A 13533-nucleotide genomic window follows, 5' to 3' on the forward strand; every position below is an offset into this window, starting at 1 on the left:
ACAAAGAACCCTGCACTGCTTTATACTGAAACTTTTCAGTGGGTGGACAGCCACTAGAAATCCTGTAGTCTTTAATAGTTAACGCTAACTGAAGCAGAAGATTCCTCCAAATAATCTTGAATATTATCAGTCCAATTCTTTTTTATTAGCGTGTGCTGCATTAGCAAAAAAACCCTACTATCTTTTATGCCAGATAAAAGGGAAAAAAATAATTTTCAAATGCCAAAGGGTTGTTTTTTTTTTTATTACCACAGACATTTCAATTGGAGACTCAAACCTTCCCATTCCCACATGTAAACTACTATCTGCTTTAGTTTGTGAAATGATCACGTTGTCCAGTGAGTCATATTGATTGATGATCTTATTTCTGTGTATGAACTTTCAGCATGAGAAGGCATTTCATTTCACTTAGGCAAATGATTTCTTTATTAGCAAGCAAAACCTTCTTTTCCAAAATGAATTTTAAATTGAAAATGTCCCAAGCAATGCTGAGCAGCTTCCATTTAGCTATTTTCCCTGCTTTTGAAAATAAGCATCACAGGAGCCTAATTGTTTGATTAAGAATAAATGCAAACTGACTTCTGCTTGAAACTACCCTGTAGCCTAACTGTAAACATCTGCCTTTGGTCTTCATGCTGCAGTTGTTAGTGCAACAGTATTATTAGAATGTATTTGCATATTAAAGAGGTAGGTTAGAGTCATAGTCCAAAGGAAATTATGTCTTGAAATTGCCTTAAGAGCAGGGCTTTGTTTCCTTGCTGAAACAAGCTGTTCAGCTGCTGTTGCAGGAGGCTGGAGCCCATTGGGGTGGATGTTCAATCCATTATTCATGATTTTTAGAAGAGCAAAGTTATGGTGGGAGGGGGAAACCATTCTTCACCACCCAAAGAATGGCGAGGGATCAGGCAAGAGTCGGCATTGTGGAGTAAATGCCTGGTACAAATCAAATGATTAATATGGCAAGGTGTAAAAGCCAGTATAAAATACAACAAGTAATTTTTCATTTGGTGAATTTTACCCTTTTAACCAGTGGAATGGCTATTAAAAAAATGCAGCTTCCTTGAAGCAGGCTGCAGAGTTCTCATATTTATTCCGAGATAATAAGACATTCTAGAGAAGAAAAAAAAAATCATTCTTTCAAAGGATCAAATGCATCTTATTGCAGTGTTTGATACCAGATGTTCTGAAATTGAGCTGCATTTCCTAGCAAATTCTGATTATTCAGTGACAGGGTATAGTTTCTGCACTTACCTGCGTGTGTATCACCTAAGGCAAAAGTACTCATCTTTGTAATTTACATTTGGATTCTGTGATTATTTTCATGCACAGCCTTTAAGAACTCACAAATTTCTTTGTATGTACAAAATTTCAGTTCCTCAAATTCTACAGGAGAAGAATCACTGATTTGAGTTAACTTAAAAGGAGCAATTTGTCACCAGAGAATTAGAATAAAAGCAGGTATGGCAGGAAAGATGAGAGCATGTCTCCAGAAGAAAGTTTTCCATAAGATCTAGTAGTAGATGAGAAGAATTCAAACTGAGCAATAATTTCTTCTAGGCTATTCTTAATCTGCCCATCCATTTTTCTTACCTGTTGTCCTCATAAAAAATATGAAGCAGCTCTATTACTGTGAATTAATTTCTGGATTAAGTGTGAACCAGTCAGATACAGTGATGTTCAAGTTAGGCAAGTTCACTTTATCACTTGCTTTGTATCAAATCTTCAGTATGGATCCATTTTGGACATGTGAGAATTTTGATCTGTATCTTGGATATTCTATTTCTAGATGGTTGTAGTGACTGTATTCCTTCCGTGCAGCTTTCCTAATTCCCCTTGAGAGCTCCTCAGCTGGGTGGCTTTCATAGGAGCTCCCAGATGTGCACTGCAAATTTGCACATCCTTTTCTTCTGCCCTAATTTAAGATTTTGTTTTTCCAGAAAGGAAAAGAAAAAATAAATAAATAAATAAAATAAAATAAATAAATAAAACATAGGCACCAGAGTATATAGAAAATGGCATTTCTTAGTATCCACTGTTTCTCCAATTGAAAGTCATGGGAAGAAGACAGACAAGCTGGAGCTGACTGTACTCCTTCCCACCAAGATTAGGGGCAGCAAGAATAATTTACTTTGATGAATTGTGTTCTTTCTTGCTATGCAGTGTTCCCTAAAGATTGACCATATAATGACTTAAAAGACCCTTTATGATGTAAATCTGGATATCTAGGCCTTAACTGAAGTCTGTATACTATCCATACAATGAGGTGGATTTACAAAGACTGAGAGCAAAGTGGTTTTGTGTTTCATAGAACCAGACTGTTCATATAAGCACAGAGAAATAACCATGCAATTCCTGTTGTGCACTTGCAAATGGAATATAGATCATATATTTTTAAATGGAGGAGGATAAGAGTACATCTTCAGAAGTAGCCTCTGAAGATTCAGTTAGATGTGTATTGCATGTCAAAAGTAACACGAAAGGCACTGGAAGTTCCTATCAAGTCTGCTTCATTGTACGCAAGCAGTGATTAGCTGTAAAGTGTAAAAAAAGTAGTCCTTTTTGGACTGTGTGGTCTAAGGCATTGTAAGATGGCAGCAGGTGAGCAGCATAAAATGTTCTTCAGTCTTCCTTGCAGTTGTACACAAATACTGCCGAGCAGCTTTCTACCCTGCCTCCCCAGGCCTTAAGGTGCTACATCCATTTTGAAGAATCATCTCAAAGAATGATTTTGTGAAATCCAGTGTTCATGGTTGCTGCATATAATTCCATTCAGAGACGAACAGAGGTTTGAATTAGATATGCTAAAATAGTGAGATCATACAAATAAAACCAGGCCATACCTCATGGTAATCGTAGTAAACCAGTCAGTGGAAACGTGGAATGTATGAGCCAGAAAGTAGCTTGAAAAGCCTTCAGCTTGCCAAGAGATGCAGAAAGGTGTTGGTGGAATGGGCTGTGGTGATGACCCCCAAACCATGGATTGACCTTGAATGTCCTCATGTGGTAAAGACAGCAGCATTGATTAGCTTGTTCTGGAGAAATACCAGGTGAGACAAGATGGCTTAGCAGAAGGACTTTGTTCCATCTGTCTGGGATGACAGGGGCAGAAGTAGGCGTGGAAAAGTGATAACTGGGTTTTATTGGAAAACTTTTGGTTGTTGTGGATCTGCAGATGAAGTGCAAGTGTATCTGTGGCCCCGTGATGGAATAGTGTTAGTCTGTAGTTCCTACTGTAGTGTGTTTCTGTGTCTTGTAGCGAGTTTGTGTCTGCTACTGTGGTGTCAGTGTGTTGTGTGGTGGCCCTCACATTCAGGGTGTTTTCTATTCCTCCTGTAGCACGCTCATTACAGTGAAAAAGGAGACAAAGAATGGAAGTCAGCAGGATATCAACTTCTGTGTTGATTTTGTAGCAGCGCTGTTTTCCAAAACAAAACAAAGCTACAGTTGTGCCACAGGCTGCACCCGGCTGATTATATGGAGCATAAAAGCATCTACCAATGCACTGTCAGGTGCCTGAGCTGCATATGCAAATACCACTTGATGCATTTTTATGTATCCTTCATTTATTATCCAGACATTTAGCAGTAATCCATTAGGCCCTTAAGCAGCCTTATCTCCCTTGACTTGAGCAGTACTAATTCTACTGCTTCTAATAGACATGACATTATGCGAAATGATAGGCTATGAAGAGCCCTCTGGTTGCGCTGGAAGAAGAATGTTGTGCAGCTCTGCAGTCATGCATTAACTGCTTTTCAACACATTTACCACTCATAAAAATATACTTAAACGGGTAAAGCAATTGTAAAAGGATTTACACTCTTAGGTGTGCATGTAATAGTGTATTTGCCTTTATGATGCATTTAATCTCTTCCTGGTAATTTCAGATGCTATCATATAATCCTAGTGATCTTGTAGCAAATGGCTATTCATTAGAGAACACAAATGTGAATAGTGAACAAGTCAAACCTTACCTTCTGTCATGGTTTTGCAATCTTCACAGTAAAAGCTCTTGCTGCTGATTCAGTTTCTAATTTCAGGAGTCCAAAGACAAATTACCTTTCTAGCTGCCAAAATATGTAGTCCTATGACTGCAGAGAAAGTCACACTAAGATCAGTTATACTTCATCTATATTCTAAATTAACAACATATGAGTTTTTACAAGAATTGTGTTGTCTTCATTTCTTGAAGCATACTATAAGGTATTCTTACATGAATATTACCCATGGGAGGGAGTTGCCGTGTCTTCTGTTTCTGTCCGATAGGCTTGGCACAGTTCTAACTGATTTGGAATTCACAGAAAGAAGGAACACACATTTATAAAGTTACACCTGAATTAACTAGGTACGCTGGTTCTTGTTTACCATGTACCTAGCAAGTGGACGAGACCGTTAACGTGTCAGCTCGCTCTAGGTCACCTTCTGGTGACTCTTCAAATGCTGATAGTGTCACTTCTTCACATACAACACAGACATGCACAAGTCAATGTGGGTATCATAGAAGGCTTGGGTTGGAAGTGAGCTCCGAGATCATTCAGTTCCAGCTCTCTGCCCTGGGTGGGGTTACCAACCACTAAATCAGGCACTACGTCAATTGTCCAGTGGAGAAGGAACTGAGAGGGCTCAGAAAGTAAACGTAAGTGACTTCTGTTCCTCAGCATAGAAGAGTTTCTTCCCTAGAGCAGTAGAGGAACATCTGCTCTGCAGACAAATACTTTTAGAATAATCAAAACTGCCCCGTAGGGCTGCCACAGCAGCAGTGGCTGAATTTGCTCTTCAAGAATTGAGAGGAGAAGGGACACGGTGCTGGAGGGGGATAATTCAGCCTCTGAGAGTGGTCTTACAGCCAGCTTTAAGGCCTTGCAGCTGCTGAGGTTGCAGCCTGCTGGACACTGGCCAGCAGAGAATTTGCAATTGTGCTTTGTAGCCCGAGGGGATCTCTTCTCTGAGTGTGTCTTCACTCAGAGGAGCAGGTGTTTGGTGGCAGAGATTTTTTTTTGGTGGCACTGCGGGTGCGTGCAGAGAGCCTGGATGAGCTGCACGCCAATGCAGGCAAAGCATCCAAAGCGATAGAGACAAAATGGAGGACACAGAAAGTGCTGATCAGGAATCCAAGTACCACATGATTAATTGGTGCAGCAGAAATAGCAAGGTCTGTGACTCTACCTTCTTGGGTCTTTATTTTTGAATTAAGTAACTGTCAGGAGCAAAGTGGATGGGAGTGCCAAATTTATATTCAAAGTAAAATTGAAATCACCAAGATTAAAAAAGCGTTTGACCTAAAAGAGAGATCCTTAAGCAGAACGGTCACATCTCAGGCTCACCTAACTTGTCACCATGACATTTGTGGAGCAAAAATTGCAGAAATTAAGTCGACTTGTGCAGGGAGCTGTTCTGTGTCTGAAGAAAAGAACTTCATATGCTCAATTGCTTTAGTAAATGCTATCCCATTAACTGTCTAATCAGAAGTACTGCAAATGAATACGGTACAAAATGTGTACGTTAGATACATCTTCTGCAGAGATGTTAAAATTCAACAGCTCTGATTATCGTAGTAATATATGCTTCCAAATGTGGAATCCTGCAAATATGAGCTGGTCTGGCAGATGGCATTCATGGTGAGCTATTTCACTTCCTTGTGCTGTCCTGGAGCAGAGGCCTAAAGGAAGGAATGCTACAGGTGGCACCAACATTATGGTTTCAGCCTTTGTAGGAAGCCACACAGGACGTTTCCACACATACTTAGGACACTGCTCTTTATTTGCACACTGTGCTTTGGTTTTAACTGTTGATAACCATAAGTCGTGCGGATGTCTGTCCTCCGGTTCTTCTCTTTTTTCCTTTTTTTTCCACAACCAAAACCCATTTTCCACTAAACCCATCCCTTTGTCCTGCTGATCAGCTGAGGGGTTCCCATGTTTTACCTGTACAGAGTGTATCGATACAGGAGCTTCAGGCTCAGCTTGAGCAGGAGACAAGACTTCACCAGGAGGAGCAAGAAAAGTTTACAGAAAAGATCATTCAGGTAAATACGAAACCCGGCTGCTGGGAGATGTGTAGCCATGATGTGTGGTGTGGACCATGCTGTCCTGGTGGAGCCTTGTTGAGCTCCCTGGGAGAGCTTGGAAGCTGGGGAAATGCAAGCACAAACTTGTTTTGCTAATTTGAGTCTGGTTTCTCCAATTGTTGAAGAGGAGTTTTGTCTTCCTGTGTGTTGACTGTGTTAGAAAGAGTCCATAGCCAAACTTGAGCTGTAAGGGGGTACCCTGCTAGGTGGCCTCCTCAACAGAGGAGTGGAAGTTGAGGCAGGGATATGGAATAGTGCAGAAGAGGTTATATCAGCCCTATGAGCTCTCTGTGAGGACATGAAGGGTACGTTTGATCTCTGGGGGCATGTTGGGTTCTGTGCGTTATTCAGACCCCTCCTAGTCCAAAGGAAAAACAGCTTTTCTGTGAAGCTGGAGGAGTTGTTGTACTTTAGTAACTGTGACACAAAATGGGATCTTTTGTATCCCTCAGTGCCCCATGTTTCTAACCTCTTATTTGTAATTGGTGAACAAATCATGTTTTGTTATATGGGTTTCCCTCCTTTTTTTGAAGGCTGGAACATATGAGCTAATCCTTTTGTGATCTCTAGCTCCTAAAGCAAAAGCAAACAAATGTTACTCATTTTTGTAGGCTGTTTGGCTCTTAAGAGAAGTTTTCTTTTCAAATTTACTCAGACTAAATTCAGCACAATTGCTGCATAATGTTAAGTATTTATCCTTGTGCCAGCTAATCTCATTATGCCCAAGTGGCATATCTTATTTTTCATAAGTAGCTTTAATTTTCGGTTGATCTCAATAGGAGCTTCTTCGTGGAGGCTTTTGAAGGCAACCCTTCAAAATTGATTTCCTTCCTAGTTGCCACAGCCATGTATGCTCAAATTTATTTTCTTTTGCAGTAGGTATCCATTGGAAAAGTACAAAAATATTCTGCTATCTCCATTAGGACTTTCTGTGAGAATCTGTGACTACATGGATTTAGATCATAACAGCTAGTAGAAACAATGAGAAATGCAGCAAAATCAAAGATAACCATTCATGCTTTCTGCTAATAGAAATAGAATAATAGAAGTATCTCCTGGATTCTTTATTTTTTTTTTTTCTCCAGATTATGGCCATCCTGTTGATAATACTCCTTATTTATTTATTTATTTTAAATCATCTTCCAGGACTTCTGGTGGAAATGACTCATAGATCTTTGCTGTATTTAACCACAGCTTCATTTGCTGGAAGGATCTGCATCAGCACAAAATCTGTTCATTTATTCCCTTAAAATTTAAATACAAAAGACAGAACTCATTTTTCACTCACTTTTTTTCTTGCAGTCATTAATAACATTACACTGGTGTGTGGTAGCAGTGTACTGTTCCCATGAGTGTCATCAGGAGTTGCATGTATGTTTTTTGGGCCATTTTATCTAATATTGTTTCAGACTACTTTTAAGAGGCATTTTAAATCCATATGAGTTAGTAACAGCTGTGAATGATTTAATCAGGAATATTTTTACAAGCCTTATCGTTCCTTAAGGAATTATTTATTTATCAATTTTTGTTATAAAGTCTTCCAAATCATCTGGATCAATGTTATGGATGTATTAATGCATAGTTGTGTAGATGTTGTAACAGAGTGCATAAGGGCAGGAGAGTCCTTAGTAAACAGTCTGGTATGGAACAGTAGCACCTGAAGGTTGCCATGAAAACCAAACATGTATTTGTTAGCAGTACTAAGAGCTAGGGGCTGCAGAAGAAGAATCCATGAAGCATTCTTTATCCTCATGTGTTGTTTCTTGCAGGGTATGTTACTTAAATCATTATGGTTATTAGTTCACTTTGGCTTTCACAGTTTTCATCTATGGACCTGGTCAGGCAAGGGAAAAGCTCTTCAGCAAAGTGGAAACTTGTAGAAACTGGCATCTGTAAGCAGTGTTATGGGGCCAATGACATGCAATGGTTTGATTCTGATGTATTGAGGGAGAAGTCACATTGAAAGAATATCGTTTCAGATTGGCTTGTGTTGAGCGAGATGTAATATGTTAGCTTTGAACAGTGATCTTTTCCTTGTGCTTCTGGTACTGAAACTGAGACATACTGAAGGCCAAGTTGCAGCCTATTGCTGTCTCTTCAGTTTCTGCCTGTGTCCCTGACCTAGAAGTATTTGTTTTCTAGGTTCAGAGATGTCTGAGTATGAACTATGAGAAGCGAAGGACAAGGACCATTAGCTGTATCTGAGATACTGGATGCAGGTCTATGGGGAGTACTGCCCTTCTTGAAGGAGAAGGAGATGTATTCACAAAGGAAGGGATGAATCTGTGGCCAAGGAGATTAGGATAATATTTCAGGTTGTCTGAAGGGCAATTGCAGTCCCACCTAGAAATAGCTTCAAATACATTTAGCAGATGTGATGTATGTAGCACTTAGAGTGGTGCCTGTTCCGGGAATGTACTGCAGGGATACAATCAAAAGAGGGAAGAAAATTTGATGGGTATGAAACATTTAAGAAAAGCAGAATTCTCTTGCATTCTTAGAGTAAACAAACTGTCCAGTTTCACAGCACGTTACTTAGATATGGTTATCTAAGCTAATTTTATTGGCTGCTGTCCCCTCATTTTCTCAGCATGACAGTCATAACTGCTGAGGAGCAGTTGAGCCAAACTGAATAACTATTAAAGGCTGATGAAATTTAGATATTTCAATTTGTTTTGGCCAACAAAATCCAAATCCTGGAGACCCCCAGCACATTGACACGGTGTCTGTTGTTCCATTAAAGCTGGAAGAGGAGCATATGCAGACCCTGAGGAGGAAAGATTTGGAAGTGCAGAGCTTGACTTTACAGAACAAACTGGAAGAAAAGACTTGGAGCCAGGAGAAGAGTTTGCTGCAGCAAGAACTCAGGCATTTCAAGCAGGACACCTTCCTTGTGTATGTCAAACTGAAGTGGCTACTGAAACACTGGCGGCAAGGCAAGAGAATGGAGGACGATGGGGAGGACATACTAGAGGTAACTGGCCCACCACCACTAACCCAATGAAATTGCATTGGATGTTCCTTCTTTAACTGTAGATTTTAAACATGCTCACCAACTGTACATAAACTTAGATTTTAAGAGGATTCAAATAAAACACAAAGGTTTTTTTCTTATTACCAGCTTGTGCTGGAGGATATTTTGCATTGCATTTATCTCTGTGTTACACATCGCCTATCTTTAAATCTAAACCCTTAATTAGTACAAACATTTGGCCTTAAAAAAATCTCCCATAGTAAGTGAAGATTTAATTAGGTTTTTAGGATAATAATTCTGAATAATTTCTGGACAGAAAAAATATTTTAGTGAGATGATGGAGTCAAATCTGTTTAGATGGGTTGAGTGCTATCATTTTCATCATTGTGTGCAATGTCTTCCCTATAAAGCCTCAATAATGCAGATGGAGGGAAGCTCTGTTTTCATGTTGGCAAGAGAATTATAGTCTTGTGGGAACTCATGGTGAATCATTCTTGTTTGTTCCCTTTCTTCATACACGCGTCTATCACCATCAGCAGCAGTAAGCTAGTAGTCATCAATGTAATTTTCCAAGTAGAGACTAAATTAACAACCTGGAATCCCAAAGCTGGCACATATTAGCAGGGTTTTGATGGCAGAAAGTGAGCTGTGGAAAAGGTGCTGCTATATTCTAGTAGGAGTAGCTCCACTGTTTCGTATTCTATATAAAGGGTGCTGTGGTGTAATGAGTCAGAAACAAGGGCTGAGTATTTATTTAGAAATAACTCTGTTCTACTTTATTTCAGCAGTACTAATTTGCTTGTGTGTAAAATAGCTCATCTTCTAGTATCAGAAGATCTTTTATTTTTTTTTATTGTTTGAGTTTTTGACTGGATAATTTATAATCAATCCATTTCCAGACATTACTGATTGCTAATGATTTCTTAACACAGTAGAGAGTATGAAGTGCTAGATTAGGATACTCCATAATCTCTGCATTTTCATTTTACAATACCACCAGTATCCTGTATGGCTTTTCATTGACACATTGAAGACGATATCCACCATACTGCACTTCTGCCTACCTAAGTAACTGGCAAAGAGGATGTTGCTGTGTCCTATCTCTTGCATTTCAGATTGAGCATCTTGAAGCCCTCCCAGAATTTGGCATTCAGTCTGAGCAGAAGGCGGATGATGCAGAGCGAGAGGAGGAGGAAGAGGATGTTGTGTTTGCACTGACAGATTTCTCCCAGCATCCCACTGTGGAGAGTGTGGATCATGGACCACAGCTGCAGACTGCGGAGTTACTGCAGCAGCAGAAGCAGGTACCATACTGTTTGTATAATGTGTCCTAGGAATGGAAAATGTATATGTTCCAAGGGAATTCTTTTTCTGCTGCTGTACTAAGTCACGTAAAATCACACTTGTAGAAATACTGCTAGCTGCGCAGCAATTACAATGGAGTTTGTCCATTATATTTATATTTAATCAGGAGTCATGCGATTAGTGTTCTCCTGTTGGCAGATGCTATCAGTGAAAAAATCTTATTTCCTCCTATGGCTGTTTGCCCAGAAACATCTATCAGTATGTGATGGTTTGCAGAATTCACATGCTCCTCTTTCTGAGCACATCTATTGTATTCTACTGTCAAGCTTTTAGTGAGTAGAGGTGATTTTGTTTCCTCTAAATTATTTAAGAAACTAGTATGTTTATTTAATGTTTTCCTTAGAGATGATGAGAAAGCAATGCAAAAGTTCCTTCCTGTAGTTGGACTTGTTTTTAGATGACTAAAAGCAAATCATGCTGACTTTTCCTTGCCATCTCCGGTGCCCTGCCTACATGTGCCACATGTGCCAGCTATTTGCTTTTTGCATTGAGTATACCAGTATTCCTACTAATAGCAGTACACATACAAAGGGGACAAAGTTAAGGCTTTTATCTGTTCTTCATATACCCCTTATATTTTTGCCATCAGAAGGCAAATGGAACAAGAACTCTGTGCAGAACGCAGATCTAATGAAAAAAGTATTAAAGGTTTATTCCTTATGCTCATTCCCTGCCCAGCCCCTGACTTGGGAGCCCAGTCCACAGTGAGACTCGCTTGTGTCCCTATGGCTGTGTTACTTTGCTGGTCTCACAGCAGGCTCTGAGGATGGTGTCTTTTCATTTCAGTTCTCTGTTTTGAATTCTCCAGACTCTCAGGACGACATACAATCTATTTACTTATTGTCTATATGGTCTAACAGATACACAGCAAACATTAAATCTCTGTCTTTTAGTAAGGTTAGCCTGGTGCTTTTGAGATTCATAAGCTGCATTGCAACCAACCTCAGTAATCTGAGGTGTAACTTCATGTACAAAAACACAACAGTGTTTATGCTGCTTCGTATTCTACTTTGTATTTATATACTCTTGCTTTCCCTTTTAATAGTTTTAGCTGACATTTCCACTCTCTGGCTAAGATTTTCTGTGATATGTGCTACCAAGGTAATAGTAAATTGATCAGTGTGGCATCTGGAAAAGACCTAGTGTTACTAGCCCTATGGGAGGTCAGACATAGCTGTTATTCAGAACATAACTTGCCAGCTAGCAAGACCAATCCTTTTGGCACACTCTTCTCTGGCAGAGGCTGAAGACAGCTCCAAGAGCATACAAATAAATTATGTCCTCTTTGAAATAATCATTTCTTTAACATTAAATGCAGTGGGAAGCAGAATTTCATATAATTCATTTTAATAAGCTTTTCAAGATGCTCTAATGCAGCAGTTCCAGCTCATCTTGCTTAAATGAATGAGCCATCAGAACAGACCAAATCTTACTACCCTTTTTGATATTGAGTAGTGTTTGATATCTAAATGGACTTCTGAAAGTAAAATAGATTTCTTGCCTTCCAGCCAAGAGAAAAAGTGGTGTTTCAGTAGTGCAAGGTGAGGGAGATTGCTAAATATTTCCCATTTCAGGCACTGTGACATGTTTTGCTCATTCTCTCTACATTGTAGAGAGCTGAACCTTCAGAACAAACACTATATTTACTGTCCAGCAGCATGTGAAAAAGGGCTTCTATTTGTCAACAGCAAGAAGGGATTATGACTGTACTCTGGCACAGAAATAGGAGGCCTTACTGTGCGTTAATTCTGATTCAAACATTGGAAGTGCCTTCTAGAGGATGGTGGCAAAGAGTCACTGTGTGCACACCTCCCATGCCCTCAAGACTCTCCCCAAGCACCTATGTATCATTTGGGCTTGAATTGTCTGTCTTGCTATGGTGGACAACTTTGCTCTGCAAACCTCCTGTGTGCAGGACCTTCCCCACACCCACCCACCTCCAAAACCTGGATGTTACTCTACACACATTACAGGCTTTATCCTATGAATTGCAGCTCTGCTTAATTCATGTGATCCCAAATTACAAGCTTGTTAACACATCCATTACCTAAACAAAACTAGAGCAAGAAACCACTTCACCTGTGTAATCTAAGGTCCAAAAGTTCTGAGAGTGTCAGAAGACCAAGAGCACATCCTTTCTGAAGGGCAGACTCAGCAGCACTCTCTTCCCAGTACAATGCTGTTTGGTCAGGCTGCAATAAAAAAACACTCAGGGATTTGGAGGTTTTCTGTAGGTCGCGTAAGCACTGTTATGTGGGGAACTCAGGGTGAGTGGAGAAGCTGGAAGTCTCCAAGGTCTGCCGCTGCCCAGGAGAGCCATAAGTTGCTGCTTCTGCCTGGTGAGTTTCAAGATGAAATGCATCAATACTTGTTTCACATTAGGAAGGAAATCTTGAAATAGCCTAGAAGTAGTTGAGAGGACTAGGTCAGAAAAAAAGAAAAGGCTTCCTGTAACTCGAGGTAATCCATTCTTATTTTTAACATTTAATGTTAATATTTAATGGCTTGTATTTTCAGCCTCTGTTCCTGTTGCTTGACTTTCTTACCCTGTGTGGACAGTGAAATTGCTCTGAGAAAAATTATAAACCCCAAGACCTTGAAAAAGCAGTCACTGATTTTATATTATTGTGGTTTGTGGTACTCAGCTTGATGGAAAATACATGTCTTGCTCATCTAGGATATTTATGTGGCTCCCCATGGAGGTGGTGCTGTCCCTTAGCTGATAGCAGAGGCACACTGCAGAAAGTGTTAAGCAAGAAAATGGCAAGGTTGAAGAGCCACGAAGGAAGTCTGGTGAAGGCCAGAAGTCAAGCAGGCTAATCTGGGTTTGTCATGGGCTTGCCGTAAATGAGCATTTCAACATGTGTAGAAAGCAGTGAGTGAGAACTGGCTACAGAAAAGCAAGTGCTTTGGTACAGCTGAGCTGAAAGAGTGAAATGTCTGTTGGATGTGTAAATTAAAGGAAGAAATAAGAAGAGTTTATACATTTGTGTTTCAGTGGAAAAAGCATTAAAAAGTAGTACACCCGTATATTGGTGGTGGTGGATGGTCAAGAAAATCCCCAGTTAGATCTTTTTTTGCTCACACAGCATTTGTTTTCAAATCATTGCTAAGGAAAAGCCCAGAGGAA

At 39.9% G+C, this 13533-nt stretch overlaps 1 protein-coding gene across 6 annotated transcripts in view; it reads left to right on the plus strand.

The window, feature by feature from the left end:
* MTCL1 (microtubule crosslinking factor 1) overlaps positions 1–13533 on the plus strand; it is a 106389-nt gene that overhangs the window by 66295 nt on the left and 26561 nt on the right. For 3 of the 6 annotated variants that reach the window (XM_072327722.1, XM_072327726.1, XM_072327725.1), the window contains 3 exons: positions 5930–6022; positions 8808–9038; positions 10154–10342. In XM_072327722.1, the coding sequence (XP_072183823.1) occupies positions 5930–6022; positions 8808–9038; positions 10154–10342 (513 nt within the window). The remainder of the gene's footprint in view (positions 1–5929; positions 6023–8807; positions 9039–10153; positions 10343–13533) is intronic. The other 3 variants (XM_072327728.1, XM_072327723.1, XM_072327727.1) reach the window with 1 other exon arrangement.

This window comes from Excalfactoria chinensis, chromosome 2 (genome assembly GCF_039878825.1).
Source record: "Excalfactoria chinensis isolate bCotChi1 chromosome 2, bCotChi1.hap2, whole genome shotgun sequence".
Taxonomy (NCBI): Eukaryota; Metazoa; Chordata; class Aves; order Galliformes; family Phasianidae; genus Excalfactoria; species Excalfactoria chinensis.